We start from the raw sequence: 27108 nt of genomic DNA on the forward strand, positions 1-27108 counted from the left end.
GCCTGCAGACCATATTGCTAGGATAGAGAATGGAGATAAGAAGGTCAGCAACTGCTCTCCTTTCCAGAGCTCTATAACAGAGTATTTGGAACACTGAGCAGTTTCTGCCACTCACAAAAAAAACCCTCTAGATATATAGGCATAGATAAAATATATAGATATAGATTTTAGATATATAGGTATTTTAGATTCTATAGGTGTATAGAATACATGAAGCAAATTCAGTGGTGAACTGGTTTTGGTAAAACTGAGGCCAGAAGCAGCTGGTCCGGCTCTTACACTGACTCTTAAAGGAAAATATCCCCTGGCACAGTACTCGTAAGAATGTAATTTAAATCACATTCAAGCCTCTGAACACCAGCTTCAAAGTCTTCCTCTCTTTTATTCTACCAGGAACCACACACTGTTTCATAAGTGCCATTAGACTTTCTTCTTTCTTTTAACTAAGACTTTCTCTGATCTTTTTACTATTCAATGTCATCCTCATTCCAAATTTCTCAGATTTTGTTTTTCAAGTGAGCAGAGGGCGGAAGACAGACTTCTGAATGTGAGCTACATCATGTTTTGTTAATGTTTCTTTTTTAATAACGATAATAAAGAATGAACACACAAAAAGCAATGGTCCATCAACTCAGCTACAGCCCTCTGGAACAGTGCAAACAAAAGAGCCTGCAATAGCTGAACACTTCCACTGCTTATATCAGTTTTGGCACAGTCCCAGACATTCGGTTGAGCTGGTTTTCAAGTATGCTAGGGAAAAATTAAGGGAGAATTTGACCCAAAGTACACAGGAAAGTGAAACAATAATTTCCCATTACCTCCCACTGCATGTTTCTTATTTACAATACGGTGCACTCTGTGATGAGTTTGGCCTCATCAACACCAATGTAAATCCAAAGTCTATACACGGAAGTCCATGGAGTTATTTTGGCTTTTTACTTGGTGTGAAGCACTTGGTCCAGGACATACAGAACAATACCAAGCTGTGATCACTTCACACAGATGTAAGGGCACTGGAGAATGAGAACCAATACGCCAGCATACTAATGGTGCTGCATCCCTTACTTTTTTCTAAAAATTTTCCTAGTATAGCTCAAAAACTCAAGCAAACAAATGCATAAAGCTATGCACAAGTATGCTCAATACAAGAGTGGGAACCTTAAGAGTTTATATAGCATTGAGGTTGAATTTATTTGCAGAGCCTGAAAACTCAATCAATACTGCAAATGACAGACAAGACAAAACCATCTGTTACAAAATGACTCAACAATACATATATACACTGTAATAATGAGACTAAAACAATGTCTAAATCCTAAAATTGATGTGGAGAGCTCTGCAGGATTTGGGTAAGGCTGATGGGCTCCTTTTCCCATCACTATTTTGCTATACTTCAATGCTTACTTCAACTGTTCTTCAATGCAATGTATACTACAATACTTTTGCCTAATTCTGTAATTTAGCCTTGTAGAAAGGGCTTCTAGGTTCATGTGTTCGAGAATCTCTGCATTGATTTAGGAAAATGTGAAAGAGAAAAGACAAGATGTTTATATTGCTTACAAGGCAAAAATGAGCATCCAGTAAAAACCCTCCCAGGGGCATTGTTTTCAGAAATCTCATTATAGTTTATGCAATCTATTTGTTTTCATTGGACTGATTTATAATGTATGAAGGCTTGGTGTTGACAGTACTGCAGAGCTACTCTTTAATTTGCTCAAGGTCACACATGAGATCTGAGGTGAATTTATGAAGTGAACTTCTGACTCCACCATCAGCTAGACTCAGGAAAGTAACCCCACCACTACTTTGCTAAACAAATTTAACACAGAAATACCCAGCTATGCTGGAGACCCTGTACTACACAAGCTTTGCCGTGTGCAGAAGAAGATTCATCAAGAAGACAAGAGAAGGAACATCTTTCTTCACCACCTTCCCCTCAGGAACACCCACACAGAGTGCGGTCTGCATTTCCTGCACTTCTTTCATAGCAGCATTAAATTTTAGTGGACTTTTTTTAAATTGGGGAGGATATATACCAACCCTGGATTAAATACTGGGCATTTTCACAGCATTACAGTGTTTTTCCTTAATACAGCTTGACTCAATCGTCTCCAAAGACTCCCTGCTGCCTACTGCACTTCTTGGCTGCCTACCTGAGGAGGAAGCACTGCAAAAGGAGGTGGGCACCATGCAGGACTGGGCACTCCTTCCCAAGAGCTGCACTCTCAGCATAGACCACCGACCCCAGGGCCGTTCCAATAGTTCACACCTCGGTAACAACCCAATGTATTCACTATTGCATTTCTCACAATCCTCCCTCTCCCAACACCATCAAACACTATGTGCTGTCCTGGGCAGAGGTGTCCTTCACTACCACCCCCAGCAGGTAACAGAGTCCTTCTTCCCCTCATAGGGAGTACTGGGGAACTGGTCCCCATTCCTGCCTGCCACCCTTCCTGAGCTGCCTTTTGTTTTTCTGTATACTCTTGAACATTGTGCTAATATCTGAAAACTTTGTTCAATCAAAGGGGTGGTGTTTAAACCCACTGTGTCCCCTTTTCCCCACAGAGCTGACAGCAACAATTTGCAGAGGGACGCAGGGAGCAGAGGAAAGCATTTGCCATAGATCACTACAGGCTGAAAAAAAAAACAGAAACAAACAAACAAAAAAAACCCACAAAAACAGAAACAACAACAACAAAAAAACACAAAAACAAAAAAAAAAAAAAAACAACAAAAAAAAAAACAAACAAAAAAAAAAACCACCAAAACAAAACAACTACCACATTCCGTATTATTTCCACATTTTGTGAAGCAAACGCTCAGGAGAATAATACGATGCCGCTTGAAGAGAAACAGCCCAAAACCTAATTCTTCCCATGCTACCCAGACCCCAAACTAGACACTAGATTTGCTACCTGAACTGGATTTTCAGGTTGTTTTCCTACAAAAGCGCCCCTTTCCCTCGCCGCAGAGGGCGCAGAACGCGCACCTCAGCGGCCGCCTTCGGGAAGCCGCGCGGCATTGCGGGACTTGTAGTTCCCCGTCCAGCGCGACATGGCGGCGCGCTGGGGTTTGGTGGCGCTCGGTGCCGCTTTCCTCCTTGCCGCTGGCGTCCAGGCCAGCAAGTACTCTCGGGAGGCCAACGAGGGGCTGGCGGACGCCGGCGCCAAGCGGCGGGAGGCCGCGGAGTTCCGGGTGGTGAGGCTGACCCAGGTCTGGGAGAAGGCGCAGCGGGTGAGTGGGGCGGCGCGGCGCGGGAGGAACGGGAGCGATGGCGGCGCGCTCCGGCGGAGCTCCGAGGGGGAGTCGGGCTTGGCCGCTTCGGGCTTGCGTCCCGTGTCAGCCGCCTCGGGAGGTGGGGTGCGGCGGTGGGAGCGGGGGACTTGTGTGTGTGGAGAGACTGCAGCTGGCCGGCCCGGCGACGCCGCGACAGGCCCCGGCGGCTTTTGTTTGGTTTCCAGGCCTGGCCGCCCCTGACGGGCGGCTCCGAGCGGCACCCACACAGCCCGGCTGCTGGGGGCTGTCCCCGTCGGCTCTGTGGAAGGTCTTCCCTCAGGTGGTGTCTCCTTCCACTCTCCTCCCATATGTATCTCTGTCATGGGAAGTGTGGAGCTTCCCATGATTAAATCCAGCAGCTAAACCCCATGCCCAGGAAGTGGAAGTGAGAGTGAAGTCCCTCTGATAGCATGGAATATCTGAGACTGGTTCCTGCACCCACTGATTGAATGCTTTGGCCCTTTTGTTAAGAGGTGTGATGCTCTCCTCTGTCAGAAGGCAGTGGTCTTAGTCCCTACTCTGCACAGGACAGGAGCTCACCACACAGCACAGTAAGAAACCCTCCACCTTGGTGGTTATGTCACTTACATTTATACCAAGTGGTGTAGTCACACGTGGGAGGACCAGCAAATGGGTATCACCATTCCCAGATGAGAGCTTTAATTTTGACAGTGATACTTGAGTTTCTCTCACTCTGAGCTAAAAAAAAAATATTTAATTAAAGTGAAAAAACAGTGAACATATTTAATTACAGCTAAGCAGAACAGATCTAACAGGAGGCGAAGAGTGCACTGCACACCCATATTCATCCTCTGAATATTGTGAAGTATGGAAGTTAGGGTCATGGCTGGTAAAGATTCGGTTCTTTCAGGCAAAGGGATATAGTTAATATTAATTCTGGATTTCCTGTATCTTGGATAGACATTCTCCGGCCCGAACTATTAGAGGTAGGACATCCCTGGGTTTAGTCAGAAAAAAGAATTTCTGCCATAATGCTGCCTCCTAACATGCCAAAATAAAGTATCAAAAATGTACCCTCCCTCACTGGGAGAAGGATGGGATGGGGCATAGGGCAGTGTGTGATAATGAAACTCCAGCTGTGAACTGACAACTGAAGAAGAAACAACATGCAGACTAGAAATAAACATGATAATATTGTCAGTTTCCTCTTATTTTTCCAACTACAATCTTCTTAAATTTTCATACCTGGATCTTCTGGAATTCAATTTTGAGATGCATTACATCATCTACGTTAAGATGCTAAAATGTAAAATGAAGTTAACTTTGTCAGAGTAAAGAACTAAGCTTTAGTAAATTCTGTATGTGTGAGCCAGATTTTAGAGAGGCAACACCTGCCTGAACTAGATTTGCCACCATCTAAATTTCACTTTTGAGTACAGTTGAAACCCAGCCTGTGTTTTAGAAAATGATTTTTCGGTATGTCTGGGCAAGGTCTGAAATAAGAGAAAAACTGTGCAGTATGTTAGGCTCCCTTTGAAGTATTTGTGTGTACCAGTGCTGAACTCTCTTTCCTTCATTTTGGAAGTGGTGGAGATAGTACTTAAAATAAGGAACTCCTTTGTTTTGACATAAAAGATAGATATTGCAACACAGGGCTGGGTGAGCAGTCCTTTGGAAAGCCCCAAAATGATATTTAGTGGGAACCAGGAGCTGGCAAACCAGAATTTCCTCTTGTTTCCAAGGGCAGGGAGGCAGGGGGATGGGTTTGATCTTTACCCAGCATGTCTTTTCATAGGTATATGTTTTATATAAAAACTTTAGTTTAATACAGGAGTTCTTCCTTGTCAGACCCTAATTCTATGGTTATTTGAACCACTGACAAATATTATGTAGGTTTCATGAAGTATGTGGTTTGACCTGCTTGTCTCTAACAGTCCACTGTGCTGTGGTTGTCACCACTGGTGTAGTTCTAGCATCGCTTGTTACTGGGGCTTCCTGACCAGCCCAAAGCAGCAGTGGGCTCCAGATTCTAGGGAATGTTATACCTAAAAAATTTGTAGTAAAGAACCCTTTCCTCTCAGAAGCAAGGCTGTAGGTAATGATATTGCCGGTAATGACTGTAGCCAGGTGAGCAGCAAACGACTTAATTGGTGTAATGTTTCACAGATTTCCAGTGCTTGTTCCCAGAATTGGCAGGTACCTGTCTTGGATGTTAGTGTCCCAACGGCATAAGGAATGAGCATAAGGAACTTGGTGCTTTGTTATTTAATCACAAACTTAGCTTTTCACCTCTGCTGCTAGTTAGTTATTCCAACATATGACTGATATTAGTAAAGTGATGTGGAGTCTTACCTGTTGACATTTTTTTTCTGGTGTCATTTAGCATCCTACACAAGATGAACTTGAAGGAAGCAGTTCTTGAAGTATATACTTTAAATTAGCCTATGTACTCACCTCTGTGTTATATAAATGGGACAGGCAAGGGGTTTCCAGCAGGTTTCAGAGAATTTATAATGTTTAAAAGGAAAGTTACATGAGTTTCATACTTAACTGTAATAAAAATCAGACAAATATTACTGGAGTTGAGAGAAATTTGAATAGTATCTTTCTTTTTTCCCTTAAGGAACAGTGGGCTTAATGTTCTTCCTTGGTTTTTATTAAGGGATTAAAATGATTGATGATGTCTTCAAACTTTGTGTTTCGAAGTATTCTGATATTCTTCTCTGGAACTTTTAGAAAACACAAAACTGTATGTGTTTATGAGGTTGCACCAACCACAGAGAGTATCTAACATAAACTGCATTGGGTAATCTTTTATACACAAAAAGATTGTGTGTGTGTCTCTGATGATAAAGTCTTACATTTAAAAGATTGTATTTTACTATTTTTGCAGTACTTAGAGCTGAATTAATTGTTAGCGAAGTTATTGATGGTGGGATTTTCTCCTAGATTTGCTCAGCCTAACTACACATAAAGTCCATGCTACTTGGATGCTGACATTAGAGTACAGAACTACTGAGATGATCGGTCATTTCCTTCACAATTTATAGCAAACTTTTCACTCAGTATTCCTTCTGAAGCTTCAGGGCACAATTCTTGCTGAGCAAGGGTATTGTTACTTGGTGCCACTGCAGTAATGACACTGGCTGTCCAGGTCATCCTGCTCCAGCAAAGCAAATAAGTACATGATTTAGGGTTTTTTACTTTACCACGTACTAAAAATCATAAATAAAGTGATTCCTTCTAAGTGCTTAGCTTTTATCAAGCAGTTGCCCAAATGTAGATGCTCCTTTGATTTAGTATTAGAGGGATCAGAAGTTTTAATGTGCTCTATGAATTTTATATTCTAGCTAGTCTAGAATTTAATAAAATATTTCACTAAGACAAGTGCAGGATACAGGGCAAAAAGTTTAAAAATTAAAATAATTATATCCAGTAGCACAAGACTAATTAATAGGACAGCCTAAGCTGAGAGGAGAAACAATAATGTGCATAGGTTCCTGAATTCTTGTCAGCAGAAATTTAGTGCATTAGCTCAAATGAGTTGGCTGAATCTTTTCAGTATTATTCTGATGTTTAAAAATAATGGAGTTCTGAGTCTGTGTTAATTAAACGTACTTCTTCCTCACTGAGAATGAGAATTTTTGTAATCTGTAATCTGATTTTAATGACCGAAAAAAACCCTCTCGTAAACAAGCTTGTGGTAGGACAGATGAGCCCAGGTGATTCAGAGCTGGATCTGAGCTCCCAGGAGCCGGCTGCTCAGTGGTCAGAGGCAGGACTCAGCTCAGGCAGAACTGCATTGGAACTCACATTGCTCATGTTTTTTGAGCTCCCCTCTTTTCTGGGCTATTCCTTACCTCACCTTTTTGTTATTAACTTGTAGACATACACAGAAGAAGTTCTGAAGCATTAATATGATTTGTTACAATTCTTTGTTTCAAACTGAATAACTAATACGTCTAAAATCTGAAAGTTCAGCAGTTCAGGCTCAACTTACAGCATTGCTGCTTAACCAGCTGCATATTAGTCATTGTCTCTGTTCCTGTTTTCTCTGTATTTCACAAAATTTCAAGCTGACCTATCATTCATTTAAATCTTTTTTTTTTTTTTTCATGGCTTAGGCCTCAATATCTTATCTTTTTGTTCTGTTATGTGGGACAGGAATACCGCTAGGTTTTATATGTTTTTAATGCACATAAATCATGTTAACAAATGATCTTAGGAAATTTTGCACCTTGATCATAGTGAAAATAGCTGGTGGAAGTAGCTCTTTGACCTGCCAGGCCATCCTCAGTGTCCTGCTGGTCTGCAAAGCCATACTGACAAAGGTTACCAACTCACTGTAACTATATGGTTAGAAGGTCATTCACAAGAAGGCATATGTGATGGCAATGGCAAGTTGTATGAGAAATTTGGTCATTACTGCCTTTTGTGAATTAGTGAAACTGAATTGATTTAATCATTTTTTTTTTCCATTCTTTTTTATTGGTACTGGACATTTTTAAGGTAGAATTATTTTTAGAAGGCAATCCTGTTAAAGGTGGAGGAAAAATCCCATTTAAATGAAGGAATTTACTTGAAAGAACAGCAAAGACAGAAATTTTTAACCCTTACGTAGTTTCACTGTTGTCTAAGTAGCTGAAGAGCTGAGAGCGAAGGCTGCATGATCACTCTGTTAACACACTAGTATGCTGGGGGTGTAGCCATATTCATAGGCAAGAGGTGTTATGTATGTATTGGCTCATACCTTAAGGTCCTTACATTCACATGGATACATAGCATTAGAGTAAAAGAACAAATGCTGTGCTATACTGGCTATGCATCTACACTGGCTTCTGAGGTAACACTGCAGCAAGAGGTGACTCCACATAACGGAATACAAACCTTGCTCTGTTCTTGTTAGCTTCATCTCTCTGCTGTGAAACTGGCGGAGTTGCACAGTGATCTAAAGTTACAAGAAAAGGATGAGCTAAGCTGGAAAAAACTGAAGGCTGAAGGGCTAGATGAAGATGGAGAGAAAGAAGCCAAACTCAGACGCAACTTAAATGGTAAGGTATATCTTTACAGAAGGAGTTTCAACTTTGCATCAGACACGTGCATGGTTAGACACCTGGGTTTGAACCATTAAATAATGGGTTGTCTTTCCAGACACTAAGCACACACAAGTTCTTTGGAAGTCAGTAGGGAGCTGCAGGAGGCTAACAGATTCCTTTGCTCCTGATATTTTTGGAAGAGGTCATTAAACCTGGGATCTCTGTGTCTTGAGCTCTTGGCTTTTCTGCTGTGAGCTGCAAAATACAGCTCTGCAAGTCAAGAGTGTGTCCAGTCTCTCATCTTTCATACATCCATAGTTGGATCTAATGCTTCTGTATCTTCGATTCCCTTGCAGTCATTATGACTAAATATGGAATGAATGGAAAGAAGGACTCTCAACTAGTTGATACCAACTACATTAAAGATGGTACAGAAAGTGATACACTAGATGATCCAAGACTGGAAAAATTATGGAGCAAGGTGAGTAAGGTTTCCAGAAACTGGAATGTAGGAAATCAGTGTTCCTTCACTGAACTACTGTCTGTGTCTTCAGAAAGCCCCCAGACTTGGTATTGAATAGCTTTACTACTCTGCTTCTAAATACTGGCCAAGCTGCTGTGCTCTGTAGGTCATATCTTTGTGCGCTGAGGGCATCCCACCTGCATCCAGGTCACCAGGTGTGGCAGGTTCTCTTTGCCAAACAAAACACCCACATCAGTCTGCATGGAGGATAAGATACTGGGTCTACAGAGTTTCTCCTCACATTTCACTGAACTCATGATTTCCCTTTGTGTGACTGCTACATTGTGTGGTGTGCACCTATGGTGTTCTTCCTGTTATTGTTGCTTCCGAACTCTTTTAAAAGATGCATTTAAAATAGAACCATTTTGTAGACTGCTTAAAAGTGAAATATATAGTAGGGGGTGTTAAATAAGGACTTTCCCAACATGGCATTCAAGTGAAAATTTCCAGGATAGCGCATAAAAAAATGGAAGGAGTACTGTCAGCCTGGGCAGTGAGAACTGGTAAAGTCACAATGTTCAAAAATTAAATAATTCAAGTTTTAAGAAACAAGTAGTTAAGCAAATAATTCTTACACCAGTCTAATGTGGTGGTAGTAAAGCAGAGAAAAAGATTTGCTGGGTTTTAAAATGCTACTGTAACTAGATACAGCTCTGGCAAGGGACATGATGTCGTGTGCTTTGGGGAACAGAAAAGTACGTTAGATACAAATACTCCCTAGGCAAAAAAAGGGCCGGGGGTGAATAGGTATCAAAAACATTAATTTTTGATCATGCATTGCAGCAAATAAGTCACCAGATTCGTGGGGTGGGTAGTACTCCAGCTGTCTGACTAGTGCTTCCCTAATTGTTGAAAAGTAGTCCAGTGGGGAACAAAGCACTGCAGAGCAAATGCGTGGAAGTGGTAAAATCTTCACTTGCCAGTAGAGTAAGATTTAGTAAAGACTGTGCTTAGTATCAGTCTACATCTCTCATGTAGACAGTCCCCTTAGAGTTCATATGGAGCTTCATGGCCCTTATTTCTGGATTAAATTGTTTCCTGTGGAATAGAAATGATACTTTTCACTGGGTAGTCCATAGCAAGTCATAGCTTTATAAGCCTGAAGCAAACTTCCTTTTGACATGATTAAAGCCACCATATCCATCGACGTCTAAATCCTGACCTCATACTAATATAAAGGGATTTTACAAAAAAGATCTTAAGGAAAAGCTGGACTTAATAATTTTCTGAATGTGGTGGGAAGTGGGAAGAAGTTTTGGCAGTTGAGTGCACTTAAAAGCACTTGGCCTGGAAAGAATAATGAGCTCATGTTTCTTTCAGGCCAAGACCTCTGGGAAGTTTTCTGATGAGGAGTTGGATAAGCTTTGGCGAGAATTTAAGCATCACAAAGAAAAGATACATGAATACAATATTCTGCTGGAGACCGTGAGCAGAACAGAAGGTGCCTGAACATTTATCTGATGTTTTCGAGATCAGTACAACTCTTCTCTGCCCATTGCCTCCATTGTTTCCAAGTTTCTTTGAAACTCCCAAAGTCTGACATTTCTGTCAGAACTGCTTGCAGATGCCGACATTTCCAGATAATTGCTGGGTTTAGTTCTGCATTAGCTGCCAAAAATCTTGCCAGCTAATGAAAATGTTGCCATTTCAGTTTTCCTATTCTGCCTGCACTTCAAGCAGGGAAAATACCATTAGATTAGCAATGATGGCCATAGTAGTTTACTGGAAATTACACAGCAAGCGTAGATCCACTGCTGCAAAATGTGGTCCTAAAGTCTGCAGAACATGCATGTTTTATTTCAGCATCTGGGAGCCCAAGAGGATATACTTGAATATCTTAGGCACTGAGCCTGGGGTGTATTAAAGCATTGAGGATCTGAATCCAGCTTGCTATACTAATCCTAGCTAAAATTGTTAGAGCCAAAGTATTCTAAAGCTTATAAGCAGTTTGATGTTTGCATTGTAGAGTCCAAGCTGGAAGCTGCTGGAAGTCATTTCAGCATCAGATGCCCTGATTGGTTCATGAAGTGCCCAGGGAAGAGGGCACAGGACTCAGCAGCCATCCCTATCTCATTTCCTTGGAATATTGCTAACCTAGGAAAATAAGAACATTTCCTTACTAAAATTTTGCCTGGTGGCCAATAGGACTTAAAAGGCATTTCTGTAATACCACCCTCCAGAGCACTGGGGCATTGGTCTTAATATTGACCTGCAAAAGGAATTACTGCTTCTTAAATTGTGGTGTTGATGCTCTCTTTACACTCAGCTCAGATGCTAAGAACTTGTCATCTTTTACTCCCTTCAGATTTTGGGGGGGGTGTGGGTGTGGTTCTAGAGCTTTTGACCTATCAGGATTGGGCTCACAATCAAGAACACTTTTCTTCTTCAACAGATATCCACAAAAATGTTATCAACCCATCTGAAGAGAACCTGGTGAAAGAGGAAATCTTGCACAACAAACACAGAGAACTCAAAGACAAGCTAAGAAGCATCAATCAGGGGTTTGAGCGTTTGCGTAAAGTCAGTCACCAGGGATATGACACAACCAGTGGTACGATATAGTGGGGTTTTTGCTTATTTGGGATTAATTTAATTTTTGAAAATCAGTGGGCAAGTGATAAGATGTAGTCACAGTATCACAGTGCATGGTGTGAACACAATGAGCTGAAGAGATACAGCCAGCCTATGCTATTTAGAAACCAACACTAGAAGCCTAATGAAAGGTCAGGGACAACTTGTAAAGAGAATAGTTCCGTCCTCCATGCCCGCATGAGAAGGGGTATTACACCTTCAGCTCCAGGAGGGCAGATAACTGAGACAGCATGTAGGGCAAGCAGTGCCATTATTCAGTTCCTACAGTTTTTTTTTATTCGTATTTTTTAAAAAGTATTTGCTACAGCAATAGCATAGTTTTAAGTTAAGTACTTGTGTTTTTCTCCCTTTTCATCTCTATAGACTAATTAGTAACGCAGTGCTTAATATATCTGTGTGTATGTATGTGAGAAAGCTTGCTCATTTTTCATAGAAGCTAGGAATAAAAGCATTGTGTCCAGATGTTCATTTAGTGGTATGTGTTTGTTTAGAATTTGAAGAACCAAGAGTGATTGATTTGTGGGACATGGCCAAATCAGCCAATTTCACTGAGAAAGAACTTGAATCTTTTCGGGTAAGTAGAATTACAGTTAGATCTCTCATAGAAAGATAATTTCCCACGTAAAGAAACACTTGATGTTACTCTGAGTGCAGCTACTTCTGTATTGCTCTTCAGACACCATAAAAGAGACTCATGCTTCTTCCTTTGTTATTCAAATACATAAACAAGTAACCAGTCGTATGCACGGTTCTGTCATAATCAGCAAAATGAAAATTCTGAATCCTGTGAAAGGAAGTGTTGCATATTTTAAATCTTTGAAAGATCAGGCCCTGCTTGTTTGTTTCCAGTGCACCAGATTTCCCTCTCTTACGCAATGTCTTAATATGATTACTTCTGTGGGAAGCAGTGTATTCTGCATACCCAACAATCTCCCTCTCATGGCCACCTCTTGCTCTGCTAACTTCCCATGTTGGACCTGTGTTGAACTGACCCAAAAGTACCATGATAAAGATCACTTTTCAAGGAAATACTATAGAAATGAATTCATGTGGATTTCATACTGATTTTATTTCATTCAAATTGCATTGAAAAAATTTGGGGTTTTTTCATCTGATTCTGCCTGTTTATTAAAATAGATTTTGATTGATAGCCTGAAGAAGTAAGTCTTCAGTGCTTCTTCATGGAGTTCCATGTACACAATGTTGTCTTACCCTCCAAGACATGACTAGGGACACTTTGAGCTTCTTTTCCAGATAAGGTAATGAGAGAGTTGTAACTGCCAGGGACAGGGGTTGAAATCTGTCTCTCTGATATCAAAGACCCATCAAATTTCTTTTAACTGACATGCAGCCCAAATCTCTTACGAAGCAAATGTTTTAATTACACTGATTTCAGTGGCCTTGCTTTCAAGAAACTTAGAGGAAAGCCTGCTGAATTCTGCAACAAGGCTTCTGCCAACTTCAGTGGGATGTTTTTGTCTGGACTGTACAATTGAATGAGAGGTAAATCTCATCTTCCTATCTGCCACAGTGAAAAAGAAAAACCCAGTTCCTTAAGCAAGAACACATAAATGCTTATCAGTTTTAGTGTCTTAGTAGAAGTCTTTATTCATGCAAACCCTCTTCACCAGACCAAACCTGTCTTGTTACTGTGAATCCTAGCAAAAGTAAGACAGTAAGAATCACGGTGAAACATCTGTCTATTTAAAAAGTCCATGAAAGCAGAATTAAAGAAATCATGTGCTGATTCCATCCAGCCCTGCTTGAGGAGTTGAAGTTGTGTCTACTCCTGACTGGCCATGGCACCAGCCTTCATAAGGGTTTCATAATGAAAGATGCAAGTCCTGTTCTGCTGGTAAAACATCTGAGAGGAGCAGCTAAAATGATTTATCAGAGCAGTAAAACTCCAAACTGAGGTCCTGAATGGAATATGTAAAACTGACTGGAATGTTCTACAGCAAAAGGAAACTATTTCCTTGTCAGAAATGATGAAAACAAAACCCCTTTGCTTTAAAGGGTTGCTAAATAAGATCTATTAGTGTGATGGATTTTTTTTTTTTTAATTGTCTTGAAATGAGAGGAATTTTGTCATCCACCAGGACCAAAACACACCAGTGACCAAAATTAAGTGGGCTTTGTCAAACAGCAGGATTTCACCGTAGGGTTTGTCTGAGTTTTTCTGGATGTAATGCATAGAACTGTTCATATTGTCTTCAGAGAGGATGTGTCCTAAGACACAGAGAAACTAAATGTACTGCCTTGAAGTAGCAAAACAAGAGCATACTTTGGTGGGGAGAAACATTGCTCCTTCTCTGGCCCCCTTTACAGTGTACCAGGTTATCTGAGAACCATCTCTGATATAGCCCCTCAATACCACAGTTAGTCTGACCACTGTCTTTGGGGCAAACTAAGAGGGCTTTTTGTTTGTTAATTAATTCATGCTATTTCAAATTCATCATAGCAGACTGCAAACAAGAAAACGTTTTAAGTCTGAGCAGAAAGTAGCAAATCCAGGACCTCATTTTGAAAAGAGGCGTCTCTTAAAAATTGTCTCCCTCTGCCCAGTCCAATGTTCTTATGTATAAACTTTTATTCAGTATTGACTGCTATCATCTCATAGCACCTCACAGCCATCAGCAGTTTCCTCTTGAGGACTTTGCAGTGGGACGTTTTCAGCACCTGCCTTCAAAACTGGGTGTCTGGGTGGTGATGATAATGTATTGTCTAGACATTCTTAAGCAGCAGGGAACTGAAAAAGCTTTCTGTACTTAGTAAAATAGCATTAGGTATGTCTTGGCAAGAAAAGAGAGGACAAGCCTTGGAAAGAAAATCCTGTGAAGTTGTATGTATTTGTTGTCTTAGGAAGAGCTGAAACACTTTGAAGCAAAAATTGAAAAACACCATCATTATCAGAAACAATTAGAGATTTCCCACCAGAAACTGAAGCACATAGAAGGAACTGGAGATAAGGAGCATCTGAACAGAAACAAAGAGAAATATGCCATGCTGGAAGAAAAGACAAAAGAACTAGGATATAAGGTCTGTATAGATGCAGTGTACAACATACACACTTGAAAGTTTAACTCAGTAGTAGTGGGTATGTAGATTATCCAGTGCTGATTTTTCATGCAAGTTGAATGACTTCCAGAGGGGGAGTTTAAGGCACATCTGTGCTCCATGTTTAGTACAGGATACACATAGTTGGTTTTTATAGACCTAATTCTAAAATGCCTGAAATCTCCCTGGTCTCTGCTCTTCCTGTTGTCATACATGCTGGTAGCAAAATCTGAATACATAATACTGATAATTCAGTGTCTTACTAAAATTTGTTTGATGTGTTTTGTTTTCTTGCTAGGTAAAGAAGCACTTGCAAGACTTATCCAGCAGAATCTCTCAAGGTCTTCAACACAATGAATTATAAAAATTTGTTCTCCTTCATGGGATCAGTCTATTAACACAAAACAGATAATGTGGGTTTTGAACAGGATTTACCAGGAAGTCCTTCTGAAATACTAAGGACTGAACAGAGTTGTCCTGTAAGAAAACTTTTTTGGTCCACTTAATGCCAGTTTTGTATTTGCACTATCAAATTAGTAGATTATAAATTTAAGTTGCACATCTTGGATCATATAAATCTTACATCTGAATCAAGTAACAGCCTTTGAAATAAGCAACCATGTCAAAAGGAAAAATATGTGAACTCTCAAGGGGATTCCTGCTAGTAGAAAAAATACTAATCTGATATTCAGGGAAGGTATTCTGATCAATGAAAGCAAACACTGAAGTACAGGAAGCTAAAACAGAGGCCAGAAAAGTCTTTTATTTCAATGCCCGGCCTGTGACATTTCTTACTGAAGGTAATGAAAATATTTCTACTGACTCTGAGTGGTGGCTCGGAGCTGCGCTGTGTGTGAATTTTTCATGTGAGAAGGCAAGGAAGAGTAAGGAGGGAACGTGTATTGAGGTCAGTTCGCACAATTTAGTTATAGACTAACACATCTGAAGTTACTGAATGTATGTGTACAATTACCTTGTTCACGGTTGCTTGGTTTTGTTACACTTGGTCATTAAAAAAAAATCAAAACAAGATACTGGTGGGTCTTTTTTTTTCCTTCCCTCTCATTTAGTAAAAAGTAACCAGACCTGGGTTTTGAGTTTTTCCTTTAAACTGAAGTTCACTCACATGTTAATTTTTAAGACAGGAGGGGTAGTTTTGAACCACAAGAATGCATTTCTGACTAGGCAGAAAGCTCTCTAAAGCAGCTTCTCTCAGATCATGTATTCCAGGACAATCTCCAGTAAAGATGATTATCACTTTGCCTTTTGAGACCAGATTTTTTCTGTTGCACATCAGAACTCTGGCAAACATTAGCCATCTGGGTTGAGATTTTCTATAATAATAATGCTGACCCTTTATTTCTAAGGAGCGTTTCACATGAAAGTGTTGCAGGAACAGGGTTAAGGCAGAGGTCCAGTGTAGGTAAATCATTACAGCTGCTTGGTCAGGAAGCCGTGTCGCTCACGCACTGCAGCGCCGTGGTGTGCTGCGTGAGGAAGCTGTCCTGGAGCCTCGCTCCCCGCACCTGTTCCACGAGAGATACTGAATGGATCCATTTGGTCAGAATCAGCCACTCCATATATTATTTATCCAGTTCCTGGATCCACGGTGGGTTAGAAATAGTATGATTCTGTACTTAAAGACTATTTCATAATGTGCAAATGGTCTGAACCAAAACTGATTTTTGCTTTGAGATTCTGAATATCTTACTTTGAAGCAGTATGTTTTTTTTTATTTTCCACTTTTTTATTTTAATGTAAGCTAACAGTTACTTACTTCCCAGAGAATCAGTCCATCACAAGGAACACAGGCTACCATTAATATTAGCAGTCACCTTAGAGATGGTTCAATACATGTGGTTTATGGTGTACATCCCCTTTGGTTGGTAAGCTAAAACAAGTAAACCCAAAAATAGCTAAAACCCATTTATGAGAAAACTGGTTTGTTTTTTTCCTGGATGCTGCACACCGTGTGAGGGCTGTTCAGCCATCTCTAACACAGCAGTATCTGCATTGTCTTACAGGTTTATCTTCATCACTATTTTTTTTTCCATTTTTTGAGGTGAATGCCTAAAAATATAGTATATAGAAATGTATTCTGTACTACGTGTGGAAGGTGCAGACTTCACTATGTCCTTTGGTTTTCCCTTTGGTAAAGTAAGAAATAAATCCATGTACCACGAGTCAGTTTGGTGTTTGGTGGCTGTTGCTTGGATGGGGAGAGGCCCACACCACTGGCTCCTGGGTGAGGAATTTGAACACATGCACTAAGTACATCAGCAGAGGAAAGGAACTAAGCAAAGCACTGCGCAGCCCCTGCTCAGCAGTCCCAGCAGGGTTGTACAAGAATGGAAAAGCTGTTACTGAGCATGTTCAGATACTGCTGCTGGGAGGAATCCGTTGCACAAGGGACAGCAACGTGAGTGTATCAGCCTGCAATAAAGGCGAGCAGAGTAGCTGCACGCTCGGCCCAAGAGGGCATAGCAGAAAGTTGAGTTTCATCTTCAGTGTGTACCTGAAAGAAAATACACTTCCTGAAGAGTTTCTGAAGAATTTTGGAATAGCAGAGGGGGCTGGATTCACAGAGCTTGTCACCAGAGTCAGATCAGCAGTCGTAATGGTTGTCTCCAAGTGCAGAGCTGCTTCTGCACGGGCTCTAAACAGAGGTGTTGGCTGTACCACGTCTTTACCCACCACACCATGACAGTAACTGGGCTCAAAGGCCAGGTAGGCTCCAGCAGAGAGAATGCTTGGCATGGGCTTCGAAGTACAAGAGGCTGACAAAATATTTACATGTTACAGTAATTTAAATTTAGGAACAAGTCACGGATCATCAGTGGCAAAGGTTGGAGACGGGCCAGCGCAGTCACCTCACATCAGTTATTTAACGCAGCTGTTAATGAGTCATCGGGCCCAGAGGTTGTTCACACAAACCTAGAGGAGAAAAATACATGAACCAGCAGTGGGTGCTGCCCATGAATCCAACTTCCCCCTGAAATAACCTGTAACTGAGAGGCGAGTGAGTTGTGAAGACTGATTTCACTCGTGTCTATAGTCTGCACCTCACACACATCAATATATGTACAAGTCAGTTAATTACTGCAGTTTTTAAGCCTCTAAAGACAATTCATATGGCCAATATAACAAGAGTGGGTAGTCTTTGAGACATTAAACATTAAAAAAAATAGCTTGAGTCACCACTCCTGTGTTTTTGTAAATAGCAACAAAAATTCAAAGCCAATAAAAAAGGTATAAATAAAATATACCTACAGTCCTGTACCTAGTGCAAGGTGAATAATGGAGTTCATAGATGAGACTGCATGGAACAGACATATGAATAGGAAAGAACTAACAAACAGCTTTTAAACAGTGGTTGAACCTTTGCCTCTTCCTTTATTGGTGTTTTACCTGATCCTTTTGTAATAATTCAAATTACCAAGTTTTTCAGACTACTCTGAGAAACAATTTGAAATACAAAAGTGGGAACAGAAGGAAGAAAGAGCTGCATTTCTTAGGGGAAAAAAAAAGATCAGAACATTTTATGCTTTATACGGTCTGTCAAATTCTGCCCTGAAAAAGAACCTCAATTTAAATAAACGTGTCAGTGATTTCACATAGGACAGATTTTATTTATTAAACAGGTTGGAGGTGGAAATGAGAGGGAAATAAAACCACAAGGCATTAAATGCAACAAAAATAACCAAGTCTTTCTTAAAATAAACACTACGTCCTACTTGCTGTTAGGGGAGCTCAGCTCACATCATGCTACCGCAACGGACGCGTGGCTGTAACGATCTCCGCTCTCCCCTCCCAAGGGATTCTGATGCCTGGTGAATCGGGCAGTAGCCGGAGCACCCGAGGTCACCAGGCAGAGACCGGCTGCCCTCTCTAAGCTGAGGTGCCGCCCGGCTTTCCAGCCCCACCGCCCCGGGGTGACCCAGTTCCTGCAGGGCCGGCTCAGCACGCGGGAGCTGGTGGAAGCAGGAGCCTTGGCAGGGCTCTCCTCGGCTTGCTGCGTGTCAGGCTCCCTCTGCGGCGCTCCCACTCGCCGGGGTAAGAGGGCTTTTGCACAGAAGGCGACAGGGACCAGGAGACGGAAGCCAGCTTGGCTTCCACAGCTGATCTCGGCTGAGGGCTAGAAGGGCTTCAGAAGGGCCTCAAGCCCTGCCAGGGGAGCAGCAGGCAGCGCCCGCGCTCCCAGCTCAAGACCGCGAAGCACACCTCTGTGTGTGCTGCCTAGATCCCAGCACGCGGGGTCTGCAGCTCTGCTCAAGCAAGCATCTCCCCCCGCTGACCCTAAAGGCCCACTGGCAGGGCCCTAACTTACCAGGCTTTCAATTCTGCCATTTATTCAATACATGAGTTTAGGTGAATCGGTGCAGTTACACTCCTCCAACAAACACAGATCCCCAGGCAGGATCCAGCCTGCGCCACAGAGCCCAGAAGCCAGCACACTGCCCGGGCAGCCAGGCTGCTGAGAGCAAACCTGCAGGCCCTAACCCAGCACCACCCTCCAAAAGCCTGAGTGCAGTGTTCAGCTCAGGACTAACCCAGGCAGAGGTAACGCACGGCTCGCATGCTTGGTTCGCAACATATCCATCACCCACAGACCTTCCCTGTCACCACTTGGCACAGCTTCAGAGTGGTGTTTTGGTTTCGGGTTGGTCGGTTCGTTTGTTTAAAAAGGTGCCATTTCACATACAAAAATCTACCAGTAAGTAGTGCGCAGGCAGGTCTGAAATAATTTTTAAATATATTTTTTCTTGCCATAGCATTTAATGAGACTAGAAGTAAATTAAAAAGTCATGAAATAAAAGTCAATAAATAGAATAGACCGTTGCTTTCAATACAGACCTACCCTTGTAACAGAGAGCAGGGAATTATGAAAGACAAAGACTGTATTATCTGTATACGTTACATTATCTAACAAAACAGCTTCTAAACACCAGAATCAACATTTCCAAATACAACACACAGTTAACACATACTTCAGGCCATTCACATAGCATCTATTGGGAAGCAGGTTGTTAATCTACAGAAAAAAAGACTGTATGGATTTCATTTACTAGGATCCACAGTCATAAAATGGAAGCATTCATAAAAACTGTCCAGTTGAGCCAAAATAAATATATCAACTTTCATCCACAGTAAATATTTCAAGTTGAGCCATATTTGGTACAGCAACAATTGTAACCCAAATACTTTTATCAATAGCCCTCAATGCATTTTCATATCTAAATCTTCATGTGTATTATCCCACCACTCAACAAAAGACCACTCTCCTAAATCAGAAAGAGTACACAGACATTAATGCTTAACATGTGAACGTAAAAACAATAGATACATTAATATAACATGTAGATATTTTGTTCCTTCACTGATGTGCTAACTTATCAGAAAGCTGCACGCATCTATTTTAATAAAACTAATAATTTTCTGTCTCAAAGGTTGCCTGTCAATAACTGGTCTACTGTAACTTAAACCTGGTGATTTCTATAGGGCAAAGTGAATGTTGAATCACTTTGAAATAAGCTTTCTACTAAAATAAAATGCTATTTTAATGTTCTGCAGTTATAATTTTCCAGGCAGCTTACTTTAAAGAGGGAAGGGAGCTACATTATTTCAAGAAGAAACACACTGAGAACTGAAAACCCGTGTATGAAACCCAATAATTTGCAATGCTTGGCATTAGATCAAGGAGTCTAACCTCAGAATTCAAATCTCAGCTTCTAATTCACGAAGACATCTGAACCAGAACCGTTAAATAAATGGTCCTTCAATGGGGAAAGAGTTCGTTCTCCAATGTCAATTCACATTCAAATCCTGGGACCCCCAATTATAGTTCCAGATATGCTCGGTCACAGTGTAAAGAGTCTTCATTCATACCAGTTCCTGGGGCCATTAATGATCTAGTATTTGTTCCATTCTGAAGTTCAAGAAAACAAAAGGGGAGTGAGAAAAAATATGTGAGAAAAAATATGTGCAAACAGTGACATCTCTAAAAGAAGAGACTTCCACAGCAAGAGCTTGGGAATCCAGGGTTACTGCTCATTTCAGTTCAACAGCAGACTGCTGGCAGTGGGAAATGCAGTTAAGGTTCCCCCGATTTTTGTTAGGAATTTTTCAGGTTACAGCTTTTTCTTAATCTGTACCAAACTGACACAAAAAACACATTCCAACAGTCTGAACACCTTCCACACAGGTAAATTCAGGCTGGAACGTTTGGGTTACCCTTCTCCAAGCCCTTCAAGCAGCTACTCACCACAATCTATACAGGATGCATATATCTTAGACAATGTTTGCATTAGCCTCAGTTTGCTGGTGTTACCTAACGCTTACCACTGATGGATTGTTTCAGGCCTTATGCAAACTGACCCTCATTCCCCTGCACAGGAATGAGCTTTGCAGAACAGCAAAACAAAGTTTTCATTCATGGTTAGTTATTAAATCCAGATAAGAACATGATTTTCAAGAGATGTCCTTATGAATTGTTTTCCTTCTCATTTTATTGTCATCTGTCTAAACAGCTATATTAGAATTCTTGAAAGAAAAGAAACAGCTAATGTAATCAAGTAGCACAGTCAGAAGTCCAAATCAAAGTATTGCTGCAGTACGTATCTAGGATTACAAAAGAAACAGGAGTGAGCATATTTAGCCACAAGCATACAGTGACAATAAACAAGAATTCTCTTCAGCTCCTTCAAACCAAGGAACAGAGCAACTCATCCTACTCAGCTTTGACGACTTACAGCTTGCCAGTGTCACAGCGGAGACTGAGAGCAGGGGCAGGTAGTTTCGTGCTTTCACGTTGACAACCTTGGTGCTTGGCCACCAGCCTTTCTGTTATCCAGTTCCTTCTGGCTCTTCCTGCACTGCTCAGGGCAAGCACCGTGCTGATACACAGAGACAGGGTTCCCATCACAGGCCAAACTGAAGATGTAGCCAGCTGCGGGCTGTGACTTACACCTTGACAGTTCCCCAGCCAGATGGACAGCAATGAGAGGGTCTAAATATGTTAAATGTTGTCAGTATAAAGGAGGGTTTGGCTAGAGGTAGACAGTCTGAAAAGAGTATCTAGTGTCAGCAAAGCTCCAGAGCAGCCTGCCTGGGACTTCAGCCACCGTAGGAAATGCATTCTCACAGCTATCACTTATGGTCACTAGTATCATGCATTCACCATAAAATCACAGAGATGGCAAAAATTCATCTAGGACCAGTTCCTGGGCTTTCAGTGGACTCGGTCCATCTCTAGCAAATCTCTCAGCTCTTGTAAATAACACTGGGATAGCTGATCACAGAAGTAGGTGCACCTTCATGTCAAGTTAGGGTTCTCTCTGTTTCATGGCAAAGCCCAGCTCCCACCATCCTTCAACCAATGTAGATACTAAGATTTCATATACTTTCCACAGAGGACAAAAAACAGACATGAAGGATAATTTTGTCCAAGGTCTAGACCATTTACACAGCACAAACTGGAATTGTTTGCATGACTTGACGCAAGGACAATGAGACACATGCTGTCGCACATGGAGCATGACAGGTTGCCTCTTTGGAGCAGACACTGGCATTTAACCATCCCACAGTTTCCACTCCATTCCTGGTAGAGACAGTGCCAGCACATCTTCTATTTGACCAAGGGCAGAACAGCAACCTCAGCCTGCTCCAGGGAACTCCACTTCCTTTCTACAACCACACTTTGTACAAAAGCAACAATCCAACCATCAATCCCCAGGACTGGTCCAAACTACATTTCACAGACTTGTACACCTTCTGTCACCCCGTCACTACCCTTCTTCTGTCAGTACAATAGTTGGTAAAGGACAACTGTTGCTTTCCAGCTCTCTGCTGATACCTACATACTTCTCCATAAAATTCTCAACATTAATTTTTCCTGTGCTTCCCAATTTGTTTCCAGTACTGCTGACTGGTGGTAGTAAAAGGACAAAGCATTACAGCACTGTGGGAAAATAATGGAAGATTGGCGAGGAGGACTGTAAACATGCTCAAGTGACTTGCAGCTGGGGTGTCGAAAACCACATATATTATACTAATTGTTGTTTGGCTCTGTGTGTTGGACAAGCAGAACATCTGTGTTTAGATAACATAGGCCTGTGATAGACTTAGAGGCACCCTATCGAACATGCTTCAGATTCCTGCCCTGCTGTGGGAAAGATCAAAGCACAGTGGTAAACTATGCCTGCATGAATCCTTGACAAACAGGCAGAAACAGCAGATTCATTGATCCCCTAGCATGGACCGAGCTCCGCAGCAGTGCTGGTGCATCCCGGGTGCTGCTTTGGGGATCCCCTGCTTGGGGAGATAACGAGAGTAATTTTACTCTCTGCATTTCATCCATGGTTTGTGGTTGTTCTGCACCCCGCCTGTGCTGGCTCACGCAAGCAGCCAAAGACAGGCCACAGGGTACATCTTCCAACTGTAGCAGAGACACGGACGTATGATGAATCTGAGCAACTCATTACATAATAAAACTTCGGTATCCAAAGGCCAGATTCCTTTCCATGCATGCAATCTGTTCTATTTTCTGTATATGAACTATACATAAATTGCCAGCTCAGCCCACAGATGACTAAAATTTAACTTATACAATAGCAGATGCTAGGGCTTTTTTTAATTATTTTTTTTAGGGATTTCACGACAGTATAATGTAATGTAGAGACAAGTTACTGTCACGCTAAATCAGCTTGCTGATCCCACCCCCCCGCTGCACATTCCTCAAATAAGTTGACACTTATTATTTCAGTAAAATGGTGATGTTACATACGCCTCTGTGTACACAGTGGGATAATAAATTTGAATTATTTCTAGATGCTTTGATGCAGACAAATGTTTGAAAGCAAGTAAGTCTTAAAGTTAACTTTCACTCACCCTAAAATTTTTACTAAACTCAAAGTTTACTTTGCAGCTGCCCTTTCCTAAACCTGTCCACTGTTTTATAAAGCTATTTAGTCTATCAGAGTCCAGGATGTAAATTACACATATTTTCCTGTCGCTCATGTTCCAGCCTTTCAAAGAAAAGTCCATAGCAGAGTTGGTTTTAACCTGTAACCAACGATCATCACTGTCCTAAGCCTCAGAGTGAATCTACCCTGAAGCCTGTCATCTTTAGAACAGGATGGAACAGACTATATCAGTTGGAAGGGGCCTACAAGGACCATCTAGTCCAACGGCCTGATCACTTCAGGGCTGACCACAAGTTAAAACATGTTGTTACGGGCATTGTCCGAGCACCTCTCAAGCACTGCCAGGCTTGGGGCACCAACCACCTCTCTGTGAAGCCTTTTCCAGTGTTTGACCATCCTCTCAGTAAAGAAATGCTTCCTCATGTCCAGTCTGAACCTCCCCTGGCACAGCTTTGAACCATCCCCACGTGTCCTGTCACTGGATCCCAGGGAGAAGAGATCAGCACCTCCCTTTCCACGTCCCCTCCTCAGGAAGCTGCGGAGAGCAAGGAGGTCGCCCCTCAGCCTCCTCTTCTCCAAACCAGACAAGCCCAGGCTGCTCAGCCTCTCCTCACATGACATGCCCTCCAGCTCTTTCACCAGCTTTGTTGCCCACCTATGGACACAATCAAGGACCTTCACATCCTTCTTAAATTGTGGGGTCCAGAGCTGCACGCAGCACTCCAGGTGAGGCCTCACCAGCACCGAGCACAGCAGGACAATCCCCCCTTTTGCCCGGCTGGTTGTGCTGGGTTTGACGCACCCCAGGATGGGGTTTGCTCTCTGGGCTGCCAGGGCACACGGCTGGCTCGCATGGAGCCTGCTGCCCACCAGCCCCCCCAGATCCCTTTCTGCAGGGCTGCTCGCCAGCCACTCCTCTCCCAGTTTATACCTGTGCCTGGCCATACTCAGTCCTAGGTGCAGAATCTGGCATTTCAACTTGTTAAATTTCATCCCATTAATCATAGCTCAGTGCTTCAATCTAACTAGAACCCTCTGAAAGGCCTCCTGTCCCCAAAGAGAGTCAACAGCATCTCCCAGTTTGGTACTGTCAGCAAACTTGCTAATGGTGCATTCAACTACTGCATCCAGATCATTGATAAATATATTGACCAGAACCAGCCCTAGGACTGAGTCATGAGGAGCACTGATGGTGACCAGCCATGAGACAGACGCAGCACCATTCACTACAACCCTTTGAGCTCTGCCCGCTAGACAGTTCTTCACCCAGCACACCATGAACCTGCTCATCCCATAGCTGGACAACTTGTCTAGACGGATGCTGCAAGGGACAGTATCAAAAGCCTTACTAAAATCCAGAAAAACGACATCCACTGCCTTCCCTTCATCCATGAGGCAGGTGACCTTACCGTAGAAGGATATCAAATTATGTGAACCCATGTTGACTGTGCCTGATGATTGCAATGTCCTTTAAATGCCTTTCAGTCATACTCAGTATGATCTTCTCCATAATTTTTCCAGGAACTGAGGTTGGACTAATAGCTCTGTAGTTCCCTGGGCCTTCATTTATGCCCTTTCTGTAGATTGGAATAACGCTGGCTGGCTTCCAGTCAGCAAGGACCTCCCCACATTCCCCAGACCATTGGCAAAGGATCGAAAGGGGTCCTGCCATAACATCTGCCAGCTCCTTCAGGACTTGGGGATGAATCCCATCAGGCCCTGTGGGCTGGTGAACGTTCAGCTGATACAGCTGGTCAGGGAAATCATAAAACTGAACTCATCAGAACCCATCAAAGTTTTTAAAAAATGGCACATTTCCTTAATTCTAGTTACCTACACTGAACAGACACACATTTGCAGAACTACTCCTTACAAATTTCCCTTTAATAACTTCTAATTCTTCCATCCTTACTCTGATATTGTTGCTGTATATTAATATTTCCTTTCAACCTAGATTGCAAAATAATGTTTGTATGACTGGTCAAATCAGAGTTGAGGATCTTCCCAGATAAAAGGTGACATAAAAATATAACACAGCACTGTCATCTGAAAAAGTGCATAATTTTAACAGAAATGAGCAACTAGTAATCCATAAAATTCTGTTTTCTTCCAGTGATCACTTTAGCAAATATGTCTGTTGTTCCAGACAAACTAGAGAAGGTATTTACTAAAGGGTGCATGGTTCAGCACCTCAAAAAATAATGTAATCACTCATAATTCAAATTCATGTATAGTTCTCCAAGCTACACTAATTAAAACTGTTTTGTTTACAGCAGAGAGGAAAATGAGGATTTTTTTCCAAGCTATTTGCTAAAAACAACTCTTGGGGCAGATTTCTGCACACATTTAGATGCCTAAAGACACCTACTGGCATTTTCAACAACTAGGTGCCAGAGTGCTATTAAAACCCAGGCAACTATTTGCAGTGTTGGGCAATTAAATGCCTCCGAACTCCAGCCCTCCATCCTGAAGCACACGTTAACTTGAAGAAATTCCATCACCGAAATACCTGCATATAAAAAGGTACCATAAGAGCTTATGAACAATGCCATAAAACTCATCTAATTAATACTTACATTTGGCATCAATCTACTGAGTAGGACTATTAGAAAGAAAGAGGTACATACACAACACACTAACAGTTATACCCAAACACTGCATTTGCTGACTGTTTTCTCATCTCTCAGAGCACTTCTGCCATGTAAAGTACTTCAAGAACATCTTGTACAAGTATCAGCCACATCACATTGTTCTGTTCTGATAATTCCTCATACTCCTGGTCAGGTCAGGAGAAGATCTGATTCTGGTAGAATGATCAAAGCCTTCGTTTGCAGCAGCAGATGCTACAAATCACATTTATCTCCAGAAGTGTGGGAGATCTTTTTGGGTTTTTTGCAAAGAGCTCTGAATCCGGAATCTTCACAAACTGTATTTTAGATCATTTATGCACAAGTATTATGCAGTGTGTGTGAATAAACCTCTAACTACTTGTACATTAACAGTGGAACTAGAGTTAACCCATGGAAGCTACATGGTGAGCACAAGCCTGCGTATAAGATTATGGTTTGACTTCTATTTTCACAAGCTTGCCATAGGAAATTAAAGGCAAATTATTTTATTTATTTAGGAAAAAGGTTTTCTGTGAGCTCCTGTTGTTCAGACGAGAAAACTTTAGTTTCTTCAACAAAAATGTCAAGCCTATAACTTGACAGGGAGGCCTGCAGGGTATTACAAAAACAACAACCGACCAATTTTTAACAGATGCTGCAGCAAAGTTTGACCTCCTGCTTCAGCCTCCTAAACATAATTTAGTGCATAGGAATATGAAGTGAATTTAAAAAATAAGTGAAAGTAATCTATTCTATTTGTCTTATTCAAGCTAAGTACAAAAAGAGAAACAAGTCTAGGAAGTTAATTACTTCATTTGTGGAAAGCCTTATAGGATAATTATGTTAATATTAACAAAGTCTATAAGCATAAATTTATATCTAGCCATCTAGCTAGTCCTAGCTGAAGTTACTCTGACATACACAAATACATGTGTACAGAGAACCATGTGCATATAGAGATTCACAGCCCTGCTCAACCTGAAAAATATATTTTTAAAATTGTGACTCCTCCTCTAAGGCCAGCAGCAATTTGGTGACCTTTACTATTGTGTCAAATCCTTACCCATGCTGCAAGTCCAGGATTCAATGCAAGCAATTCTGAGCAACATACAGAAAGGCAGCCTTTGTAG

General features: G+C 41.7%; 1 protein-coding gene across 1 annotated transcript; it reads left to right on the forward strand.

The window, feature by feature from the left end:
* The first annotated feature begins 3017 nt into the window (after positions 1-3017).
* On the forward strand, positions 3018-15478 carry LRPAP1 (LDL receptor related protein associated protein 1). The gene is made up of 8 exons (XM_032987404.2): positions 3018-3237; positions 8147-8291; positions 8633-8757; positions 10120-10240; positions 11192-11350; positions 11883-11965; positions 14254-14430; positions 14747-15478. The coding sequence occupies exons 1-8, from the start codon at positions 3058-3060 to the stop codon at positions 14810-14812; spliced, it is 1056 nt and encodes a 351-aa protein (XP_032843295.2). The 5' UTR covers positions 3018-3057; the 3' UTR covers positions 14813-15478.
* The last annotated feature ends 11630 nt before the right edge of the window (positions 15479-27108 follow it).

The sequence above is a fragment of the Tyto alba genome, unplaced genomic scaffold (genome assembly GCF_018691265.1).
Source record: "Tyto alba isolate M040663 unplaced genomic scaffold, T.alba_DEE_v4.0 Super-Scaffold_6, whole genome shotgun sequence".
Classification (NCBI taxonomy): Eukaryota; Metazoa; Chordata; class Aves; order Strigiformes; family Tytonidae; genus Tyto; species Tyto alba.

Bases quoted from the DNA above. Each gene is read 5' to 3' on its own strand.
- LRPAP1 (XM_032987404.2), top strand. From the start codon at position 3,058: ATGGCGGCGCGCTGGGGTTTGGTGGCGCTCGGTGCCGCTTTCCTCCTT. The intron at 3,238-8,146 runs GTGAGTGGGGCG...TGTTCTTGTTAG, and splicing joins TCTGGGAGAAGGCGCAGCGG to CTTCATCTCTCTGCTGTGAA. The intron at 11,966-14,253 runs GTAAGTAGAATT...TTGTTGTCTTAG, and splicing joins AAGAACTTGAATCTTTTCGG to GAAGAGCTGAAACACTTTGA.